Source organism: Chiroxiphia lanceolata, chromosome Z (genome assembly GCF_009829145.1).
Source record: "Chiroxiphia lanceolata isolate bChiLan1 chromosome Z, bChiLan1.pri, whole genome shotgun sequence".
Classification (NCBI taxonomy): domain Eukaryota; kingdom Metazoa; phylum Chordata; class Aves; order Passeriformes; family Pipridae; genus Chiroxiphia; species Chiroxiphia lanceolata.
The window spans coordinates 63968513-63992655 of NC_045671.1; the positions used below are offsets into that span (position 1 = coordinate 63968513).

The following is a 24143-nucleotide window of genomic DNA, read 5'->3' on the forward strand; positions in this document are numbered from 1 at the left end:
CTCCTCTCAACTGCAGGACTTTGTAATTCTCTGTATTCAACCTTATGAGATTCCTCTTGGCATTCTTCTCCAAACTATTGAGGGCCCTCTAAATAGTGGCACAGCCCTCTGGAGTACAGAGGGCACATGCACATGCTGCCCTACGAAGCTTCCTGCTACTCCTGCCATTGGGCTTCTTTCAGCTTGCCAAATTCCTCATCTTTCCTCAGCAGTTGTTTTCCTGTTACTCCATTATTCCCAGGATCTCTAATCTTCAGGTCCTCCCCATATTAGACACACCCAAAGTCCAGCATCAGCTCTTCTACTGGGTACTGTCTTTACAGAGCCATTCTTAACCCCTATGTTCCTGCTCCCCTCAAGCTCTGCTCCTGGCTCATATTAAGTTCACAGTAGCTTTATATATAATAATGTACATATATATATATGTCTTAAGAATCAGGCCAAAGAGAACAATGCAGTGAGCTCTAAGACCATATGCTCCATATGCTGGAGACAGTTTCCATTGTCCTATCAGACCTTAATTTCCTTCAGTGGCTGCCAAATTCTAACAAAGGCTCTTTAATTCTGCTTTTAAGAGATGAAACTTTGCCTTGAACTGGCTTGTGCTACTTACACATCCCTCCTTTCTTGGAGTGTCCCATCAGGAATCAGCTGAAGAACATGATGAAACCCACGAGTTATCCAAGTTCAAAGATCTGATCAACAAGAACAAGCAGACCAACTCAGCTAAAGAAAGGCTACCCACATGCCTAGTCTGACTGGTGTTGGTAAGAGGCTGGCCAGTTTTCATTAGCATAACATTTGGTCCATTTTTCTTGGTGTCACACTGGTGACAGGAGGGCTGTGAGCAAGTTGGTGAGTTGGCAGTGATGGATCTCACTCATCTCCGAGTTCCGTAAGCCTGCCAGGGAATTCTACCCTGCAGTATGAAAACCAAACACATTTTTCCTCCTGAAGAGTTAGATCCCAAACAACTTCACAACACTTCTGCCAGAATATCTTTATTTTATTCATATTTGTATTCCATTGCTTCATCCCCTATGATGGGGTTGAAAAATAAACTTTCCTTTTCTTTCAATGACTATAACAGTTAGTCTCTCTTCCCACACAATTCAACCATTGTTTAGTAACAAACAGAACTAAAAGAGCCTAAGACACACACGACATCATTAAAAAAATATTAACACACCAAACAGCGCTGATGAATGGAGAAGAAAAAGGAATCAACTACTTATTTTTTTAGAAAGATGCATCCCCCTTAAATATTAACAAAAGTAAGAAATCTATTGTGTGGGGAAGAGCAGGGAGGGTACATATGCATATGCTGATACTTCCACATCCATATCCCCACTCAAACACACACACGCACATTTATGTACATATCTATTTATCTATCTATCTATTGATGTGCGCAGGTACATACACAGACACAAGTATTAGACTAGACAAGTAATTTATTTCTTTTCTCTGGGAGAATATCATTATAACTTTTAATTATATTAATTGCATCTGCATTTAAAACAGGAAAACTTATTAAAACACAGAAAAGAAACTTTAAGAGCTCTAACTTATTTGGCTAAACCTTGGAAATCACTGTCTATTTAGCATAAAACACATGAAAAATTAACTTTTGATCATTTTAGATTCAAATGTATACCACTACCAGGTTCTTACTGCCGATTTGGCTTGCTTTGCCCTTGGAATAGTCTCCATAATTATTTTATTGTGTCTTTTATTAAAAGTGTCTTTTATTAAAAATTTCTTACAACATATACGAAAAAATGTCTAAATACTGACCACTTGTCTATACTGGGTTCCCCAGTGTTATCCCCTTTCTAAAGCCCATACAGCATATCATAGCAAGCATATTTCTATTTTATATGTAGTGCCTTCTGTTTTGCTGCTCTTGCAGGTACTTCCTGCTCTTTTGCTTCTGGTTTTCTGAAGAGACAATGCACAGACAGTCCTCTCTCTTCAGAGGGCACAAATGAGAGGTAGCCCTTCTGGAGGCACAGAGAGAGGTGAGAAAGGTACTTTTTGTAACAGCATTGTCCTTGGGGAAGAAAAAAGGAACACTGAAAGGCAGAAGGCTGGTCCTGACACCTCAAGAACACGCAGAAAAAGGGAAAAAGCAACAGGAAGGAATTGTTTTTTGTGAGAGGGCTCCAAAATGTCTAATTTATTCAGCATGAAGTAGAAAAGTGCTAAAATATCCTTTTAGTCTACTGTTAATAGAGACTTGGTAATAATGGCCTCTCGATTACTAAGGGTACCATTCTCTGTATCCTGTATCTCTGTATCCTTTGCCCAGATCTGGAATTTGTGATTGCTGGGGACAACGTTTACGCATTAGATTTCTGCACATCTTGAGCCCTTGTCTGTAGGTCCCTGTAGAGTTACAAATTAACTGTTTTCTCCTCTTTCCTTGCCTTGTTCTTATTGAATCCACTGGTCAAGAGAATCAAACACCTTGTCAGGTGCTTAGAGCTTGAGTTCTTCGAGAAAACTCATTAAGTTTCATAAATCCCCAACTTCTATGAAATCAGATAGAAAGCATTAGTTTCACCCCACACTCTTTGGTAGACCCTGGGACTCCATTCTTCATAAAACCTAAGGGAGGTTAAGATTTTTTTCATGTTACATTTGCCACTATAGTGACACTAATCTATGTTCACACAGAGCAGAAGTTCATTACAAAATCTCTTATTACAGAGACAATCAAAGAAAGCTTAAATGTCTTTAACCACTGAAGGCAATTTTGATATCACAGGAACCTTTCACACTCTGAAGTAATGCTGAGTGTGGTCTCAGTCAACTGAAAAGATCCTTCTTATAGTGCCGTAAACATTAACACTAACAGCAACACTAAAGGTAAGTACCAAAAAAAAACTTTTTAGGCAAGAAGAACAAGAAAGATGATCAAAAAACTACAACAAACAATGAATCCAAATAATAACCTCTTTCTCCCCTCTCTCCTCTGCCTTCCCCAGTCCTAGAAACATATGGAATGCTGAGACCATTAGGAACATATGTAAATGATAACATATGTAAATGATCTGGTAGAAAGACTAATAACAACCAAAACACAATTCTGTCTGTTTGTGGTCCTGAGCAAATTACTGATGAAGCTGGGATCACAATATCCAAGAGGATGCTGCCCCCTCTCCTCTATGGGAAGGAGTAATATGACACTTTTATGTAGTGATGCCACAGTCCAGACATTATTCTTATTGGGTTATCAACTACTGAGAGAAATGGCCCATGGCACGAGATGGTCAGGAGGTGGCTGAATACCTCTGCTGTGGAAGCAAGAGTACCTGTTGGGAGATACTCAGCCAAAGGCCAAACCCTGCCATTTGGAGGAATCAAACTCTCTGTTCTTTCCAGTAGAATAAGCAAGCAAAACCAGTACACTTTGCACTACTTTGCAGCTGGTTCAGCTCCTGTGTTATAATGGGGTTTTCCCAACACAGGAATTTCGATCATGTCAAACACAAATCCTCTAGGGTTCAGTTATGCATTTCCCTCCTTTGCCTCATACAGTGTGCTGTACAAAAAAAGAAAACAGTTTAAGAAAAAAAAAGGAAAACATTCCAACAGATAAGTTTTGCATTCACAAAACTAATGCATTCACCAGGAATGTAATTCTGCTTAATCTTCAGACTGAGCTATAGCGAACAGACTCAAACCAGCATATAGTAAGTAGTGTAATAAAATGAAGAATAAATTGTGCATAAATTATACATAAAATACCATGTTTTTCAATTCCACACATTTGTCTCTTCATGTTAATCTTTCAAATATCGTGCTGTCCAGCCAGAAGAACACCAGATGGCAACTGTCCGCAGCAAAATTCAAGAGCACTGTATCAGCTACAGCTCCATGTCAAGCAGTACCACAGTCCAGGCACTTTGGAGGAGTTCAAGAAACCCTTTCACATGTTGTAATTCCAGGCAGTTGTCATCTACATGAACCACACGCTATCTTCCAAAGATGGAACATTTTTCATCTTCTTTAAAATGAGGCAACTAAGCTCAGCAGTAGCTGTGGTAATAAATTCCACAAACTAGTTATAACCTGCAAAAGTGCCAGCAGACTGGAAATTATCTGTGTGCACGTTCCAATCCCCAAAGAATTAACCTGATTGCAAAGACCACCAAAGGAGGTAGGAACACTTAGGTCCATCCCCTTGAAACCAAAGGATAAAGTCTTTTGCATAATTCTAAAGATGCAGAAAAGCCTCCACCATAGCCACACTAAATGTTCACAGACAAAAGCACTTTTCCCCAGCAAGGATGTGATCACTTATAGCTACAAGCCCAGATTTAAGCAAGCAGGCAAGTGAATCAGAATGTGCTACAACACAAGCTAGAAAAGGTTTGCTGTTATTCTTTAGTGTCTGCTACTCCTCTGTTTCAAATGTTCCGATCACTGGATACTCCACGAGATTTTCTTCTGATGCTGTCTCAGAAGATGTAAACATACCTAACTTGGTTGAGAAGAAGGCAGCAACAGGGTTCAGCACTTACTCAGGAAAAGTAATCTTTCACAATAACACAAGTGTGCAAAATTCCTTACAAGGCACAAAATATGTAGGTGTGTTCCACTGGATTCACATTTATTCAATAGTCTCTCTCTTGTGATCCCTCTGTTAAATATCACTTTTTTTTTTTTCAGAAGAAAGCCTCCTCTATTTGGCACAGAAGACTTGATTTACTGCAACAGATCCTCCCAGGCTGTCCATACATGTATTAATTAAGTTGGATTGAGTTCTGGAAAAAAAATTTATGTTAGTCCAGTATGGAAAGGAAGTCACACTGCTGGACACTGTTTAGATGCAACAGAAACCTTCAATTATTCCCCCCTACTCTACCCTTTATACTACTCACCTTTACTGTATCTTCTGCCAAGTTACAAAAATTAAATTTCTTTCTCTCTGAAAAGATGAAACTTTAGGGTGGTTGAGAAGGATCCTTTTTCTAAGGGAACAGAAGGCTATGAAATTACATGACAGATTGGTGTATTCATAAAGTACTTCAGGAAAATGCTGACTACAGCAGAGATACTGAGCAGATTTGCTGTCAGTCACAGCTCAAATTGAAAGAAAATACCTCAGCACTGCATAGCTACATCTGGATTCCTGCTCATGTAATTGAGATCGAAAACCCTCCCATTGTCATTCAATTAGGAGTCACAATGAAACATACACTGACTGATCAGCTGAGGGACATGGCTGTCTTCCTGGAAACACAAGGCTCACTGGCATTTGGGAATGGGGGCCAAGCCTTGGGTGGCCTGGTGCAGGGTGGGGGGCATTAAAGGCTAAGTCTTCTTCGGTTCCAGAATCTCTTAATAGTCTGCTGCAGTTAGGAAAGAAAGCACATACCAAGAAACAAAAGAAAAAGAAAGTAAAATTGCAGCTAACCATACAGTTTCATTTGAAAACAACTAATCTGGAGGCCAGCCCAGGGACCTGAATTTCAATAAAGTTTTAGCAGCAGGAGCACTGCCATTGTTTGTGGCTGAAAAGGTTCTTATTCCTAATAAAGGAGCTAGAACTAATATGACTATTCTTTTTATCAGTAATCTATGTTGCTCAGATGAGGTTCTTAGCAGCATCTTCAGGGTTAAGAACACTGACAGTGGAAGGAAACAAGTAACTGTGGTTCCCAGCTTTCAGGGATTAACAAGCAGGCTCAGTCCGTGAGGGCTGTCACATTCTTGAACTCTGCAGCAGGAAGGAAATTGGACTTTACTTTTCTTCAGTGGGTAGTTTTCAGTGACACATCCTGGTTGTCATCTCTTTCTGTGAAATGAGAAGGAGAAATAAAAAACCAAATGGCATTTGTGACAAAGTGTGCACAGGCCTCTTCTCTGTCAGTATTTCTGCATCTCTGTAAATCCAAGTGGTTTTATATGACACCATGGTTCTGCCTCTCTCTGTCACTTTAAAGGAAAATGAACATAACTGGAAATTAGCATATAGCTTTAATAACCTAATAAATCCCTAGCCATGTCAGGTAAAAGCTGCTGCACCCCCTCACTAAAGAAATAAATCACCTGCAAATGCCAGAAACCTTTTAATTTAATATAAGAATAAGGATTCCAATCATTCTCATTGAACCTGTTGCCAAAATGAATCCTAGATATACCTTCTTTGTCTAGTTATTTCTGCCTACACATGGACAAAAGGGCACATGGACACAAATCTTCTTGAAGACTTGATCAGAACTGTGGCTTTCATCTCTAGGAAGGGGTCTTGAACCATTCACTGATTCCATTAGGAACTGGGGTTTAGGATCCACATAGAATTTTATTTGATCTGATTTACAGGCACTCTGATACAAACTCTCTGATAACTGGCTGCTCCATTCTATAAAACTTCATATTTGCCAGCAGATTTTTCTGGAAAGACATTATGAGATGTCTGACCAACAGCCATCCACAAAAACCCGACCACACAGCATTTCCCTTGGAAAACCTATTTAGAGTTACAAAGTCTGAAAATTTCTTAGATTGCTTGAATAATTTGTTATAAGATAATTAAGATCTAACGCAAACAGCTTTGTGACAGTGTTGTAACTGTATCTTACCCTGTGTTTAGCAGATTATTTCTCCACTTAAAATCCTACACAGAATTGGAGGATTCCTCCCCACCCCCCTCATGCTTCCAGACCTTTAACTAGTTTTTCTTTCTTGTAAATTCATCTTGCATTATTTGCTATTTACATATAACCATTGTCATTTGTTATTAAGACAATGGTAATTAGTACAGTAATTTATACAGTAATGTGTGATCTCCACAGTAAGCTGAATCAGTAGTTACTTCTCCTGTAATTTGTTGAAGGTCACAAAGGTGACTTGTTCATGGAAAAATCTGTCTCCTTTTGTCCTTAAACGTTTAGGAGAGGGAGGCTAGGTTGTTTTGTTTTTCTTTCAAACAGCTGCACTTAGTCTTATTTCTTCAGAACAAGGAACACCAAATGCAGAACTTACTACATCTCAGCACAGTGTTGGACAGCTTCCTATTGTTTTATACACAAGCAGACACAAAATGCCTCCCTGTCTTCTTTGTTTGGGAGATCAGAAAAAGCAACTATGCTAGGAAATAATGAAGGGCAACATATAATACACTGCTGCATCCACACCATGACAACTACCATTGACTAAAGTAGGCATCTAAAAGCTAAAATCCATCAGGACTCAGTTTGATGTGAAACCATCAGGAAAGTCTTCCTGGGAAGGGCAGGGCAGGCCAGGGCAGTGACCATACGCTCTGATGTGGTTTGACACCACACAGAAGCTCTACTGACAGGGCCTGACACCCTGTTTTCAAAGCTGGTTTCCCCAGTGGAGGATGTTAGGTGCTGCCCAGTGGTCTGCGCTCAGAGCTGCCTCTGCAGGGTGGTGCCAGGGTTTTTGTTACAGGCTGAGGAGGCACACACATTTCAGGGACTGTGCAGCACCTTCCTCAGCAATATCTGCTGCAAGTAGATAGGAGGTGAAATACACTCATGAAGTATTCATTGCACAGTCTGTGTATTCTTCACAGATTTTAAATTATTCCTTTTTTTTCCCCTTACCTGAAGATTAATTAGGTGATAATTCTTTTTGAGGCATTTTTTATCTTTGCAGGTTCCTAAATTTACACATACTCAGTGTCTGCATGTCCACAGTGTAGTACCTATGACTACAGCTGATAGATTTGAGAGGTAATACACTACAACTTCTTTCTGCAACTGCTGCTGAACAGCTATTTGCAGTCAGGTAGTAGCATCTTATCCTGCTAGAAAAGCAGTACTGGGAGTAATGCAGACTGTATCAGAGCCATTACAACCTCGGCCATACTCCTTCAGGCACAGTGGGAGGCAAACCACAACAGCATCAGAGGCAGCAGTTTAGATATGGAAGAATGTCTCCAGGAAAAGGAAAGAGTAGGAGCCTAGATGACCTATGCATAAGATGTAAACTAGATGGCTTTAAACCAGTTTGCCAGGGGAGTCATGAAGCAGGAACCTACCATGCCATTCCTAACGCTTTTGAAGAGGCAAAATTCATTTCGTATAGTAATACAAATTATCTCCAAGTCTCTCTCTCCCTTAATTTCTGGATTTTTGTTTGGTTATACAGTTACATCCACAGTCTTCTCCCTAAATCCTAGTTCCCCACCCTATCAGGAGAAAACTGCTGCAAATGGCCCTGCAAGTTTCCCCTGCTTCTACCTAGCAGGCCTTCTGTCCCAACAGCTACTTGGCTACTGTTTTGGAAATGCTCACCAAAGCTGTAAAGTCAGAAATACATTAAAACTTACAAAATATCAACATCTCTGATGCACAGAAACACTTTCTTTATTGACCTATATTGTTACTGGTAAATGAAGGACACAGAAACACAGTCGCATGGCATTCCTGCATATATGTGCTTGAGCTTTTAGTGATTTCAGCCAATGACAGTGAACTATATGAGATTTAGAGAAAAAAAAAAAGCCCATGATACTTGTGATAATAAATCAGTACAAGCTTTGTGAGAGTGACCTACTTTCACTTGTTATTTTCTTAGAGGAATTTAAAATAGAGAAATAAAACAAACAGGAAATGGTTTCTCAAAGAGACTGATGATTATGACACTGGTGAAGAAAAAGCTTCACTCAAAATGCTGGTGAGAATGAGAGGAAGGGTCATATCCCCATGTCCAACCTTGGCTGGATGGCAGCACGAGGCATGCTGTGTGCTGCAGAGCCTACTGCTGAGCCTGTTACAGAGCAAACTGCTCCTACTTGCCAAATTCTGCCCCCTCTGAGAGACTTACCTTTAAAAATTAATCACTCACTCTTCACAGATCCTGCTGGAATATCTCTCACGGATTCTGACAGGCACCAGGGACCTTAACACACGGTCCCACTGCACTTAGTGGAAAAGTCCCCCTCAAACCTCCACAGAGATCTGGCTCCTTAATTATTCTGGTGGTGCACAGCCACAGCTGAGCACTGTCTTTAAAACAAACTCAAAGCTGAACCTTCTTCAGTGTTTCGTGAGTCCTCCTGGTTTTGTGCTTCTCTGAAACTTCACTGTTCATTTTAAATTGTGAAAAGTGTAGAGGTATGTTCTTGACTACCAATTATCAATTAAAAGCACATAAGGGTACTCCCAAACATGCGAAATGACAACTATCTGTGGACTGACTCTTCTGAGAAGGCAGCAAGACTCGAACTGCTGACTCTTTGGCTTAAGGTGTTATGATACCCAATCTCAGCTGGATATTAAATGAAATACAAATGATAGATAGACAAGAGAACCAGAAAATCAAACAGAGAGACACACACAGGCACACACAAACATCTGAAAAGATATTTAAAACTTTCAAAGTCTTTCTGTGCTGACTAAACATCCAACCCACTGTTAGGAGAAACTCTCCATACCAGAGCTTTTGATAGCCAATGCACTTCCTCTTGAAAATTGATTACCAGACACTCCAGAGTATGCTTCTGTATTGTTATGCCTTAAAATCTATATTATATAAAATTGTAGTATAACTCACTAGTACTTTTAGTTTGCTAAATACCTTTGTATCAGATTCCTAAAATGCTGTTTAACATTCTTGTCAAGATTTCAGCAAGGTGAAAAACACCTTATCTGTAGAAAAGTACACAGAATAAGACATAACAGAGTCACACCACTTGATATAACCAGTCAAAACTACTCAGAGGCCTTGAAGCTGTTCCAAGGAGGACACAGATGACAAAGAGTATGAGGGTTGGAAGGAAGGGGTGGTAGTTTTGAGAACACTGACTCAAATTTGGGAGGTGTGGCAAGGGTGGTCCAGTGGGAGGGACAGTTTTGGGAATGTGTGTAACCAGTGAGGTAATGTCCAGATATTGTAATTAGATGGTATTATAAAATTGTAAAGGCCTATACTGTGCGGGGGTGTAATATATTTTGTGCACCTATGGTGCCTCAACTAAAGAACTGCGTTTTGCTTTTCTATACTCAAAATTGTCCAGAGAATTATTTCTCAGATTTTAGGCAACAATTGCTGCATTCAGACTTTTCCTGCTCTCAATTTTGGATTACACACTTACCTCAAAAAATACAGGCAGAAGTAAATGCTGTTTTTCAAATCCAAAATTCAAAACAGAAATCTGGACCCGTTCTATGTGCTGAATATGCCCAAGACCAGCAACTGAGGAGAATTTAACACAGAACTAACTTCTATGGAATGCAAAGAGAAACTTTTGCTATTCTTTGTCAAGTCCTTGAAGTATTTACTTATTTGCTGAAGTTAATGTTAACAAGCCATTTTGAAATTTATCTGTTTTGTTAGTATTTATGATTTCCTGGAAGGATGACTTCCTGAGTATTTTTCAGGGAGTATCAAGATGGTTTCACAGATGAAAGGAAAAAAGCAACACAGTCCTAAAAGGGTAATCAATCCTTATCGCTGATGGATGTCTTGTCCTCTCCCCTCCATAATGCTCCAACACGCTTCTCAGATAGTTTCACCACATAAATCTATATCTAACTATTTTAATTTCTATTCCTCAGTTCACCTTTAAATGCAGCAGGAAAAGAATGGAAAAAATCCGCATGAATGAGTAGCTCATTACAGTATGAATGAGTAGCTGAAGAAATCTTTTCAACGTGACATACCTGCCTGTGGGGAGATGATTGAATCTGAATGGGTAACAAGAAGAATGAGTTCCCAATAGATAATTACACTCTTCTAAGAAAACTGTGTTTCTGTGCTTATATCAGTCAAATATAGAACTAGCAAAACAAAAGGCAAAAAACCTCCAAACTGACATTGCCTTTGTACCAGTATTTAACAGAAGCCAGGGGTCTGTCCTGTGCAAAAGCTGATGGGAAAGTGGGAGAAGTGACAAGAGTAAATAGTACAAAAAATAGTATTTTATAAAAACACTAGAAATAATAATAAATGCAATAATGACCTTCACTAAAACCAGGGTTGCATTAAACACTTGAATCCTCCTTCAGTGTCTGTGCCCCACCCTCACCTCCAGTTCCCCAAACTGAAGCAAAGAATGGCTTGACATTCCCCCTCCTCAGCTCCTCCTACTGCCAGTAAGCAAGCCTAAGGATGGCGGGGAAACAGCTTGTTTTAACCCTTTGACAACTGTTTTAAACAGTGAGGGTTTTAAGATGTATATACCAGTGTGTCAGCAGACAAGTGGTTAAAGTATTGCCTCCTGACAGGCAGGGATACCCACCCCAGGTAGCCTTTTTTTCCAAGCACCAATCAGCTTGGAAGGCATGACCAAGTGGCCAACAGCAAGGAGGTGCCAGAAGTGGACCCCATGCCAAATTCACTTGCCCAGCTTACTGACTTAGAGAAAACAACCCTCCACAGGTAGCCACTCATGTCTTCAAACACTGCACCTAAAGAAAAAGAAAAGTGCATAGCCTTAACCACATTTTTATAGTTAAGGAATTTAGTATATGTGCAACAATCCTGTGAATAAATACACAGTGTTGGGCAAGAAGGGAATACACAAACAGCCCTTCTGATCTCAGGTTTAAGATTAGAAGGTTCTGCTGAGCAGACACAAGCATCACTGGGACATTCCTTTCTCCTTTCTACACACGGCAACAGAAAAGCAAGACATAGCTACAGGGAATCCCATATATACGCAGAGAGGCCCAGTGATGTACCAATGGAGCCAGTTCACAGTTTTTCATAGTTCAAATCAGAACTGCAGAATAAGCAGATGAAGAAGAAAAAGGCTTGTTTTTCAAAGCACAAATGGCTATGAATTCTGCAGCTTTTTCTTGCTGCTTTCTTCACAAAGGTTTCAACAATTGACAAGTAATTATAATGTGAACAAAGCTCTTTGTATCCTGGTGACAAAAGAGGCTGTTTTCTATGGAATAGCAGAGATCATGAGGCCTATGATCCCGTGCTGCAGAATTGATCTATATTTAGACAGCTAATTGACCAGGATAGGAAGGCTGAAACCAGAACTGTAGCAGTAAAGTCACCTACAAAACTTCTTTTTTTCCCTGGAATTTTTAGTTAGAACCATGCCCTGAGTACTCATTTAGAAATTGGATTCTTCAAAGCCACTAAAAAAAATTGTTATGCTTCTTTAGTTGCCCTTGTCTCTACAACCTGACTGAAAAAAACCCCCAACACACTAGTAATTCCTATCCAGTGGGTATATTGATCATTTGAGTATTTTTTTTTGTTAGGTTTCAAGACAACTTCTACTTGAATGAATCTCGATTATCGTGATGCACAGGATTAAATTAATCTCTCAGACAATCTCTTTGGCTTCAGGATAGCTATTTTGAAGCTAAGGACAGCCTGACAATAATCCTATTTGATTCTTCCTGAATTTGTATGGTGATGTTTGCAGGACACATATAATACTCCTGTCTGCAAATGTAACCCATAATCACTGATGAAAAAGGCATTTTATCAGCTGACTGCAAGCAGGAACAGGATCAGGAAATTACACTTCCAAATATACCTCTGAGTAGGGTTAGATCCAGGTAGATACAAAGAACATGTATTTGGATGACTGATTTGCTTAAAGACAACATATTCCAAGGAGATATTTTCACCTTCTATATGCTTTTGTCTTCTGTAACAATAAAATAAAAGTTGGTTTTAGTGTATCTTACCCTACTACATGGACTTTAAATGTGCTGCTTTGTGCGATGAGTTAATGCAGAGTGAATAAGCAAACAGTAAAACTGTATCATAGAAGTTTACAGAAAATTTATCAGGAGATATGTTAGTTCTCTACTATGAACTACAGTTTTGTTGCATACAGTAGGTATTTTGCATAAATGATTTTATACACTAGCAGATCTGTTTAAATGGGGCAATAAATATATTTTTCCTTTTTCTTTTTTTTTTCTTTTACAGACCTGCCAAGTTTTGTGACACTAGATTTTTTTTCTTTTGACAATTAGAAAAATTGGACTTGCTGTTTCTTAGTTTTCTGGTTTGTGTAGGTTTAGAAAGAATAATAACAGCCCAATGCAACACTCAATAAAACTAACAGAGTCACTCAATAAGTACTGATGAAATTAAGAAAACATATTTCTGAAACTTCTTCTTAATTATGTCTTTACAATTGCCTTCTGATGACAGCTAAGAAAAGAAAGAAAAGGGAATAGAAGGGAAGAAAAGAGAGAGAAGAGAAGATTTGAGAAGATTTGAGAAGATTTGAGAAGATTTGAGAAGATTTGAGAAGATTTGAGAAGAGAAGAGAAGATTTGAGAAGAGAAGAGAAGAGAAGAGAAGATTTGAGAAGAGAAGAGAAGAGAAGATTTGAGAAGATTTGAGAAGATTTGAGAAGAGAAGATTTGAGAAGAGAAGATTTGAGAAGATTTGAGAAGATTTGAGAAGATTTGAGAAGATTTGAGAAGATTTGAGAAGATTTGAGAAGATTTGAGAAGATTTGAGAAGATTTGAGAAGATTTGAGAAGAGAAGATTTGAGAAGAGAAGATTTGAGAAGATTTGAGAAGATTTGAGAAGATTTGAGAAGATTTGAGAAGAGAAGATTTGAGAAGAGAAGATTTGAGAAGATTTGAGAAGATTTGAGAAGAGAAGATTTGAGAAGATTTGAGAAGAGAAGATTTGAGAAGATTTGAGAAGAGAAAAGAAAAGAAAAGAAAAGAAAAGAAAAGAAAAGAAAAGAAAAGAAAAGAAAAGAAAAGAAAAGAAAAGAAAAGAAAAGAAAAGAAAAGAAAAGAAAAGAAAAGAAAAGAAAAGAAAAGAAAAGAAAAGAAAAGAAAAGAAAAGAAAAGAAAAGAAAAGAAGAAAAGGAGAACAGAAAAGAAAAAAGAAAAGAAAGAAGAGCAAAGTATCAGCTGTTGTTGTTTCACAGTTAGCTTCTGCTTCTTCAATGTTCTGCAACACTGAAGACATTTGTAGGGATAAGTTTCTTGAAAAATTTCCTGTTCTTGCTTTATTCTGGACTGTTAACTACAACCCTTTTTTTCTTTGTATTAATAATCTCTTTGAAGCACAAATGTGGTGCTGTTTATTGCAAACTGTGAAATGTAGATTAATTTGGAGAACCCCTTTTTATTCAAAAGGCTATAATTTACAGTCATTAGCTAAACTTTAAAAGAGGATTTACGTGGTGTCCTCCTTACCAGCAACAGACACCTGTACTTATGTACCCACAAAAGAGAGAACTGTATCAAAGCACCAGGCAGCAGAGAGGTTGGTTAATCCAGAGCACCAAAATGAACCACTTCAATCCCTCTGATGAGTAGATGAAAATTGTCACTAGGAAAGTCCCTCTGTCTTGAGTTCAGTGCAGGCAAGGCAGCTGATGTGATAAAAACATGTATGTCGGAAATTATACACTAGAAAATCTGACATAGCAGTGCATTTTATGACTCTGCTTTCTTTGAGCATCAAAGCTGATAATTCTACTTTTCAGCAATGTTAAGTCCTAAAGTTCTCAATTCCCCTCTAATTACTTGGAGGACATGGGAAAGACGGCATTTAGCTATGACTGGTTTCTTGTTTAGTTAGTGATCAGATCCATTTCTTGAGAAATTCTCATCACTTGTTCACTTGTACAACACAAAAGAAATCCTGTTGGAAATTATCCCCATATTTGGATTGGGGGCAGGGAATGCTTGGTTTCTTTGTTGTTGTTTGTGCTTTGGTTTCTGCTTGGATTTTTTTTTAGAATTAAAAAAATACTGCTTTCTAGTTGGCATCAGTGACAAGCCTTGCCTGAATAGGAATGCTTTTACCAAAGCAAACAACCAGGAGAGGGGAAGAAAGAGAAATTATACCTCAAACTGGTTTAGTGAGTGTGTATCTATATTTGGATAATACCTGAAGAAGTACTCAGTCACTCTACCACTTTGTGATGATAAAGCAACTATAAGCAGCAACCTTGCAGGAAAAGTGAATTATTTGATAAATTAATGGTGTGAACAAAGAAGTATCTGAATTTTGAACAGTTTTAGAATAGTTGTATGCGCACATTATGCGCCTAAAGAGAACCACTGAAAGCACACACACACACACACACACACACACACACTCTCTCTGGTAAACAACCTTTGACTCAGTTATCTGTATGTACAGTGCTATTCAGTTCCATCTAGTAGAGGGTATGGTGTGCAATTTTGTAGGAGGATAGACAAAGCCGTAACAGAGAAAGGATGGCAAAGTCGGGTGCCAGTTTCTTCAGAAGGAGCTGTTTGGGTTGTGCTTATCTGTTCTTAACAGAGTGGCAGGGAGTTGTCAGCTCTCTCTCTGAATGCCCCAGTGTCAAGGCATGAGAAAAGGAGAAGCTTTTGATACAGAAGCTTCACTGATACATTTTTTGGTCAGGATCTGTAAACAACAGATTATTTGGGCAATGATCAGTTATCCTTCTGGAGCATGAGCAGCATCTATGACTCTGAATAAGACTAAACTTTACATGTTCCCTGCCTAAAGCTTAAGCCAGACAGACAGAGACACAACACACTGAGACACCTAGAAGGATAAAAAGCCAGAGATATTTTTAAAACAGTATGTTAATATTATTGTTGTCCTGCTTCTTCTAAGTACTGTAACACAAGACACTTCAGAAGGATCTGAAGGGCTGTACTTCGACAGCAATGAGTAGTAGTATAAAAGTAGAACTGGGTAGCTATAAAAGATAGTAAAAACAAGAACAAGTGATTATAATGAAACTAATTCTCCTGTACTTTTGAGCTAAAACTATCCTCTGCTGACTGACAAATAATTTATATTTCAGATTCTACTGATTTGTGGATACCCTCACATATGAAGACTGCAAGTGGACGTGTGGAGATAATGGATTGGAAAAGTGCAAATTCTAATTTTCAACATAAAAAAAACCCCAGCTAAGCAGACAAACCAGTGACTTGAAAAAAAAACCCCAAGTGAACTAAGAAAGGTATACTTTCATTTTAAATATACGCTTGAAAAGTTTGTCTGCAGCTGAAGTCTCATTTAAGCATCCTGTTTCACTCAGTCGTGCTTCGTCTGAGTGCACCTGTGTCAAAATACCAGCACTTTGCCATGTTTTGTTAAACCTGGTACTGCTGAGTTTTCCACTGTGAGCACTGGATGAGGTTAGTGCCAGACATGCTACGTTTACAGTATTTCTACTATGTCTATGGCATTTCTGGAAAAGAATTGCCTGATGAGTAAACTTTTTTTTTTGTGGTGTAGACAAAGATGCAGCAAAGCTGCTAATTATTTTGTGAAAAGATGTAAACTAGATGTGTAGTAGCAGCTAATTGGGCCTCATGCACAGAGGCAAAGTGACAAAGTGACAGAGCTGGGGGACTGATATTTATGCCTTTCTGTAGCCCTGGCAAAGCAAAAAGCATAAAAGAGAGGTTCTAAAGGGTTCACCTGAGCACCACATGCCTAACCGGAAACAAACAGGGGACCTGGAGAAACTCATGTAAAAACAGAGACTTCTTGATGTGGTATCCTGATTTCTGTGTGATAGTTACTTTCAAATAGCTCCAAATATTACACCAAAATGTGATCAGAAATGAATGGAGGATTTCACACTGAGAATAATGGAGAATAAGGCAAGAAAATCCTACTGTTCTTGTTTATCCTGCAGATGAACTCCATCCTCATGGAGGCAATTACCAGCTTCACCATTTTTATACACTCAGCTCCACCGATGGTCACCACTTCCATCCCCAATACTATTCAGTTGCTACCATGGTTGATAGTCTCTGCATCCAAATAAAATCAACATTTCAAGAGTTAGCAGAACAGTACACAAAAGTAATATACTTTTCTATTTTTTCTCATTCAAGTGTAATTAATATTTTCTGTTCTCATTAAAAACTGTTTATAAAAACTGCCTCAGAGAAAAATGTCAGTGTTTTCACAGGATGTGACATATAAAAAAACCAGCTTTTGGAGTATAAGCAAATTAGATGGCCATATTCTGCTGTCTATTACCCCTGTCCTCAGAGGAAAATTTCACTACCATCAGTAGTTTCCAGTTACGTAGGAATCTGCTGGGAAACAAACTGATTTGCAATATATTTTTGGATACTTCTGAAAGTGCACAAAAGGAAGTCTTTGCTCTGTAAGAGGACACCACACTGGTTAAACAGAAAAAAGACTGGCCTGACCAGGTGAAGGACCTTGCACTTGGCCTTGTGAACTCCACAAGGTTTGCACAGACCCACCTCGCAAGCCTGTCAAGGTCCCTCTGGATGGCATCCCTTTTCTCCAGCACTTTGACTGCATCACACACACACGACCACTTGGTGTCATCAGCAAACTTGCTGAGGGTGCCCTGGATCCCACTGTCCATGATGCTGATAAAGATGTTAAACAGCGCCAGTCACAAAACTGAGCCCTGAGGAACAGCACTCACCACTGGTCTCCACTTGGACGTTGAGCCATTGACCACAACACTTTGAGTGTGACCATCCAGCCAATTCCTTATTCACCTGTCCACCCATCAAATCCATGTCTCTCCAGCTCAGAGAGAAGAATGTTGTGGGGGACGGTGTGAAATGCTTTGCACAACTCCAGGTAGATGATGTCAGTTGCTCTTCCCTCACGTACCAAATCTGTAACCCTATTGTTGAAGGCCACTAAATTTGTCAGACGTGATTTGCCCTTAATGAAGTCACGTTGGCTGTTATCAATCACCTCCCTGTTTTCCATGTACATTAGTATAGTTTCCAGGAGGATCTGCTCTATGATCTTGCCAGAGGTGAGAATGACTGGCCTGTAATTCCTCAGGTCTTTTTTATTTCACTTTTTAAAAACAGGGGATACGATTCTCCTCTTTCCGTCAGTGGAAACTATCAGACTGCCACAACTTCTTAAACATGATGGAAAGTGTCTTAGCCACTTGCTTCACCAGTTTCTTTAGGACCCATGGACATATCTCATCAGGTTCCACGGAACTGTGCACCTTAAGGTGCCTTAGGTAGCCTCAAACCTGATGCTTTCCTACAGCGTGTGGTTCTTCATTCTGCCAGTCCCTGCCTTTGCCTTCTGTGACTTGGGTGGTGTGGCTGAAGCACTTTTTGGTGAAGACTGAGGAAAAAAAGTCAGCCTTCTCCTGGCTACCGTGATTAACCATGCCCTGGGTAATCGAGTCTCCCATTTCCTTCCAGAGAGGGCCCACATTTTCCCCTCATCTTCTTTTTATCACCAACATACCTACAGAAGCTTTTCTTGCTGCCTTTGATGTCCCTGGACAGATTTAATTCTATTAGGACTTTAGCTTTCCTCACCTGAAAGGTGATTCCTGTCTGCTTGGACACCTCCCCCTGTCCTTCCACCTTCTTCAGGCTTCTTATGTAGTTTGTTCAGGTGCTCCTTGATCATCCAAGCAGGCCTCCTGGCATTTTTGCCCAACTTTCTCTTCATCAGGATGCATTGCTCCAGAGCTCAGAGGAGGTGATCTTTCAATGTTAACTAGATTTCTTATGCCTCTCCTTACTCCAGGGATTTATCCTGTGGTACTCTACCAAGAAGATCCCAAAGGATCTTGGCCTGATGAGGCCAAAGTCTGCTCTCCTGAATTCCATGGAAATGGATCTTGATCTCCACCATTTCACAGTCATGGAAGCCCAGGATGCCCTTGAGCTTCACATCCTGGCTTTTCTGGGTGAGAACAAGGTTCAGCATTTTGGTTTCTCTATCACCTGAAGAAGAAAGCTTTCAACTCATTCCAGGAACCTCCTTGGTTGCCTGTACCCTGCTGTGTTGCCTCTCCAGTAAGTATTGGGGTGGTTGAAGTCCCCCCTGAGACCAGGGTTTGTGATGGTGAGGTCACTCTGATCTGTCTGTAAAGGGTCTCATCTGCTCGATCTTCCTCGTCAGGCAGCCTGTAGACATTACCCTCACAGTAATGTCACCTGTCCCTGCCCTCCCTTTAATCCCTGCTCTCCCTTTAATCCTGACCCATAAGATCTCGCTCAGCTCCTCATCCATCCCCAGGTGATGCTCCAGGCACTGAAATTCATCATTGACATAGAGGGTGACACCCTCTTCTCATCTTCCCTGCCTATACTTCCATTCTAACACTCCAGTTATAGCAGCTATCTCACCACGTCTCCTTGATGCCAGTGAGAGCATAGCCCTGCAGGCGTGTGCATGTCTCTAGCTCCTCTTGTTTATTCCCCATGCTGTACTTGTGTTCGCACAGCGGCATTTAAGTTGACCCCCATGGGAGTGTCAGGAATTCCTTTGTGGTGCTCTCCAGATGCTCTCCTCCTGACTAGTGATCCCTCTTCAGGCTCTGGGCATCTGTTGCTGGCACTAGCATCAAACTGGTAGGAGTGGGATGGACTGATGTTCCCTTCCCCTGGCACTTTTAGATTAAAGCCCACCAGCTTGGCAGGCTTATGGCCAAAGATGCTCTTCCCCTTCTCTGACCGATATCCCTCATCAGCCCCTGGTAGATCAGGTTTCTCAAAGCTTGCTCACTTCCTCTTTTTAGCACTGTAATTCCTAAAGCAACAGCAAAGCAAATCAGTGAACACCAAGTTAAGGAACACAGGAAGTTTTGGTCTTCTCATTTCTTTCGTATGTGGTAAGGATCCAGTTTGTTGCTGAAGGTAGGAAGTAGAAGTAGGAGCAAGCTCTACTCTCAGTACAACTCTTATTTCGTGGCACCAGGGTACTTTGCAAACACTGTTAAATTCAGGCTCACAAGACTTCCGTCAAATGCTAAATATTTTTATATTCCACATAAGAAGAGTCATGAAGAGAGCTACTACACAGAGATACGCAAAAAAACCTAAAACAAAATTGGAAACAGAAAGTACACATGACTTACACAGATTACATATGACTTACTTAGAAAAGGATGCTTTGTACTGGGCAGGGTTTTGGTAGCAGGGGGGTTATAGGGCTGACTTCTTGTGGCAGGAGGCTATAAACTGTCCTGTGCCAGCCATCTATTTCCAGCTGCTCCTGAAACCACCGCAAATAAACCCACCAAGTGCCAAAATTTCAACTAGAGAAGCACACAGTGCCTCTGCACACAGATATTTAAGAAAGCAGCAGCTGTTAAAAGAAGAGGACAAATGGTGGCACTGTTGGGATGTGGTTGGAGACATACTCTTGAAAGGAAGAGTCATGCTCCAGAGCAGGTATATCCCTGAAGGAACTGTGGATCATGAGCGACCTGCACCAGAGCAGGGACAGCATCCCACAGTAAAACCTAGATGGAGTGGGGGAAAACAAATAATAAGAAGGAAGCAACACATACATACATCCCCCCATCTCCTGCACTGCCCCCCACCAAAGAGATTAGGAGTAGCTGAATGTAATGTGTAGCAAAACCAAGGTCAGTTGAGACCCAAAAGCAGGGAGGAATTTTTTACTGAATTAGAGTCTGGGGAAGAAAAGTGTTTCTTCAGTAAGTGTTTTTGTTTAATTGGGTTTTTTTCCTCAATATCCAGATCTGTAATCAAAAGTGTTTTGTTAACTGGCAATAAATTAAGTAAAATGCCACAAACCAAGACTGTTTTGCTCATGATGTGCTTATAAAGTTACAAGGTATATCTCTTTAATCCAACATACTATGAAATATGCTGATAGAGAAAAGAGATCACAGGAAAGAAGTAGAGGGTCATTACTTGCTGTAGCTGCACTACTGTTTGAACAGTAAATTTATGTGCTGAGTTAGCTGCATAAGGATTCTCACCAAAAAGCATGTTTAGATGCCATATTTGAAGTTGACAAGCAGTCATCTACACAGGGTGAGGGTGGGATGGAGGTTATAGGTACCTCTATGCTAGGAAGTTTTGGCCTTGGGAAGAGGCTCAAAAGTGAATTAGGGTGAACTACTGCCACCGGAAAATAAAGCTGCTTACACAGAGAGCCAGCACAAAGCAGATGACACATCCTGAAGCCCAAAAAGTTTTTTTCCTGACAGCCTTCCCATGAAGGCATGCCTTAAAGGTCTTCTGAGAGCTCTCATGGTCCTGCCTTGTCTGTCTGTCAGTTGCAGGAAAGGACAGATACGCTTTCAGACTTTTTCTTTTTCCCTAAATTAACCAAGTGGACACATGTTTTTCCCTCAGGACCCCCTCTGGGGTCAATGACCAGTCACCTTCCTTTTTTGTGCCCTCATAAAACAACTCCATGAAAAAGTCGGGAATCTGTCAAATTAACGTACTGGTGGGGATGGGAAAATGAAATGCAGTATTTTCAGCTACAGCCTTCTCTTTCATTGCAGAAAGGGCAAGTTATGCAACTCCCAGAAGGGAGGGAGAACCTCGTTTGACTTATTTGCTTCATTTCATTTTATAGCTACTGCACTTGGTTGCAAAAGGCTGATAAAATCTATTTAAAACATAGAGCATAAGTCCTGAGACTAATATTATGATTCATCTACCGCCAACTTCCCCAATTATTCTCCCTTCTTAAAGTTATGTTGATAAATCAGTTGTCTTCCCATTTATTAAAGCATGTGGCAGTCTGTTTATTTAATCATGTCTTGGCCCATTTTCTAATAAAGGGAGATAATGTGGGCTCATTTCCTGTCACAGTGAACCTGGCAGACCACAGGTTGTCCTCAACCACCACATTAAAACTCAAGATTATTTGTAATGTCTGCTTTGTCTGATAACTCCTTCCCTTCTCACTTCTCAGCTGAAGAGAAAAATACAGACTTTGTTTTTTTCTGCATTTCTGCACTGCTGACATCCACCCAAGTCAAGGACAGGTAAAGGGAAACAGGTGAAAACATTTTTCCAGGAGTGGTGCATCCCAGTAAAGTCAATAATACTGCATCATATTATGATCCCACAAATAATTTTGTGAAGGGATGGAATGCTGAAATACAAAGAGAAAGCACAGGTGAAACACATTCCTAGCTGGCTCTGCAGCTGGACTTGGCCCACCTCCTGGACCACTCTGTCCCCAAACCTTCACCTGTCAGCTTAGTGCAGGACTACTGCAAACCACCAATTGCAACATTAAATAATTTTTATGTTCTCTGTATTACAAGCAAGTAAAGTTCTTATATCAGCCTTAAGTTCACCTCTGTTCCTATCTCTGAGATACCCTGCTTTCGTATCTTGCTTGTGATTCACCCTCAGCATTTAACAGCTACAGCTAATTTAGGATCACTAGTCTGCCAGAGAAATTCTCTTTTGCAGGGCCTTCTTCTATCCCTTAGGACACACTTAGATGGTATATTAAATTCTCCTATGTAGAAAGAAACCATAGATACATTTCAACTTATCAATACAAGTCACATTGAAGTGCCTTTCAGGGGGCTTTGTGAACTGTTGAAACCAAGATGATCCATTCTATCTCACTTCACGGGCACTCCTCCAGTCAGCATAAGCATATACAAGAACCACACCTGCAACAGCTCCAGTTCCTGCAGAAACACAGGCAAACATTGCTTTGCCACACGTTTAGAATTGTTTCATATCAACTATGTCCTTTCAGTGTGCCTTTCTGTGGAACAACCGAAAATGTCACGTGGGCCCGGGCAGCCCTTTCTAGACGACACATCTTTGAGCAGGGATTCGGACTACAATGCCAGCCAACACCTCAGCTGTTCTGTGATTCTGTGTAAAAAAAATAATTAAAAAAAAATCCCATTGTTTCCAGCACTTCATAATAAGCTGTATAACACAGTATTTTCCAAACTCTGACCTATGGAGAAAAGGCTCCCTGATCCCTTTTAAAATTGGCTAAATGCCCACAGTGAGGATTTGAACATAAACTGCTTTCTGAATTATGCCTTACTTTTCCTTCTCTGTTTTTATTTTTATTTTATTTTATTTTGCTTGCATTTGCAACCAACACATAAGCAGTTCCATTTCTGGAGTCTTACTTTTGGAAGCAGTGAATTTAATTTTAATCTATATCAGTCCACAAGGAAGTGTCTGGTTTTGTTACACTGCTAATTATCTGAACCTTTGTCTGACTCCATCTGCCTCACTTAAGATTCAGTGTGCGCTCTGGAGCTAACACAATACCTTCACAAACACCTACTTAAAGATTAAAAAACCCCTCACAATTCACCTTATATAGATAACTATCCCCTTCACATGCATTCAAGTGACTGCTATGACTGCCATGCTACTACCAATCATGAAAAAAGACAGAATAAAATAATATATTAAATATAATAGTACAGGAAGGAGACAAATGAACTTCTGTTTTCAAATGGCAGGATTTCCCATTTTGTACTTTTCCACACAAAACGCATTACACTTTCTCTTTTACTGAGCTTCACACAAATACTGCAGCAGACGGAATAGGTCTGTGCACAAAGGCAGAGTTCATCCCTTTAAATTTCCAGTGTTGAACCACAGACCTTATTCCCAGAGGAACTCACTGCAAAAAGTGTGAGAAAAACTCAGTGAAGGGAGGAGAAGAATTTCCAAGAGCTTTTCCCCAAACCCACACTTACCAAAGGCTCTAGTTCTTTGCGGTCTATGAGGTTGAGCTCTGTCCACAAAGTAATAAAAGTGCTTGTAACAGGTATTGATGTGGGCCTCAGCCCCCATGAGGATGATACGGTCAAAGTGATGGATGTAGACATGAACAAACACACGAAAAAGGCCGACAGAGAATCTTCTTGCAGATCTGAAGGAAGTTCTTTGGAAAGGGAACACCTGTGAATAAAGAAGGCAGGGGTTTCATAAAAAATCCTGTCATCTTCACAGGACAAGAGCTTTGGAGCAAAAGCGTGAGATTTTAACTGCAAACTAGGGTATAGACTTCCTAGGCTTCCTTTCCAATCCAGAAGGTCACTTAATGCACATATTTATCTGATGGCTAGCACAAAAGATAACCAAATACTTAAGGACTTAATGGATCAAGATTAACAAGTACTGGTCCTTTATTTCCCTGCATAATTTAATGGAGGAACATCCAGTATCGTAACATTCAGAAATGTGATTTTCACTGCAGTGCACACAAACCCATTAACATCAATGGCTTCACTATCAGGAGGTGGCTGCTCCCCAAGCTGATACATACAGAGCTCTTCCTAGAAGTAATAGACACTGCTCACCTTACTTAACAGCAGCATTTCACAGCATCAAATTTAATAACAAATTTGAAATAACTGACTGAAGGATAGACCCCTTTGCTTTCAATTTCCTCCCAGTTATATGTACCAATCTGCTTGTTCCTTTAAAGAAAATTCTTTGAGGAGACACAG

The 24143-nt window shown here is 40.0% G+C and overlaps 1 protein-coding gene and 1 long non-coding RNA gene across 10 annotated transcripts in view; both read right to left on the reverse strand.

Annotated features, from left to right (window-relative positions):
• Positions 1-24143, reverse strand: part of LOC116781168 — an 844439-nt gene that overhangs the window by 348144 nt on the left and 472152 nt on the right. The gene's annotated exons all lie outside the window — the stretch shown is intronic.
• Positions 973-24143, reverse strand: part of MOB3B (MOB kinase activator 3B) — a 91378-nt gene continuing 68207 nt past the window's right edge. For 2 of the 9 annotated variants that reach the window (XR_004354786.1, XR_004354784.1), the window contains 3 exons: positions 23388-23592; positions 4890-5806; positions 973-4772 (listed from right to left, as the gene is read on the reverse strand). Coding sequence is in view for 2 of the 9 variants with exons in the window: in XM_032676801.1 (XP_032532692.1) it covers positions 5763-5806; positions 23388-23592 (249 nt within the window). In the remaining 7 variants the exon portion in view is untranslated. Of the gene's footprint in view, positions 5807-23387; positions 23593-24143 lie in introns of those variants that run through there. The other 7 variants (XR_004354791.1, XR_004354790.1, XR_004354788.1 and 4 more) reach the window with 6 other exon arrangements.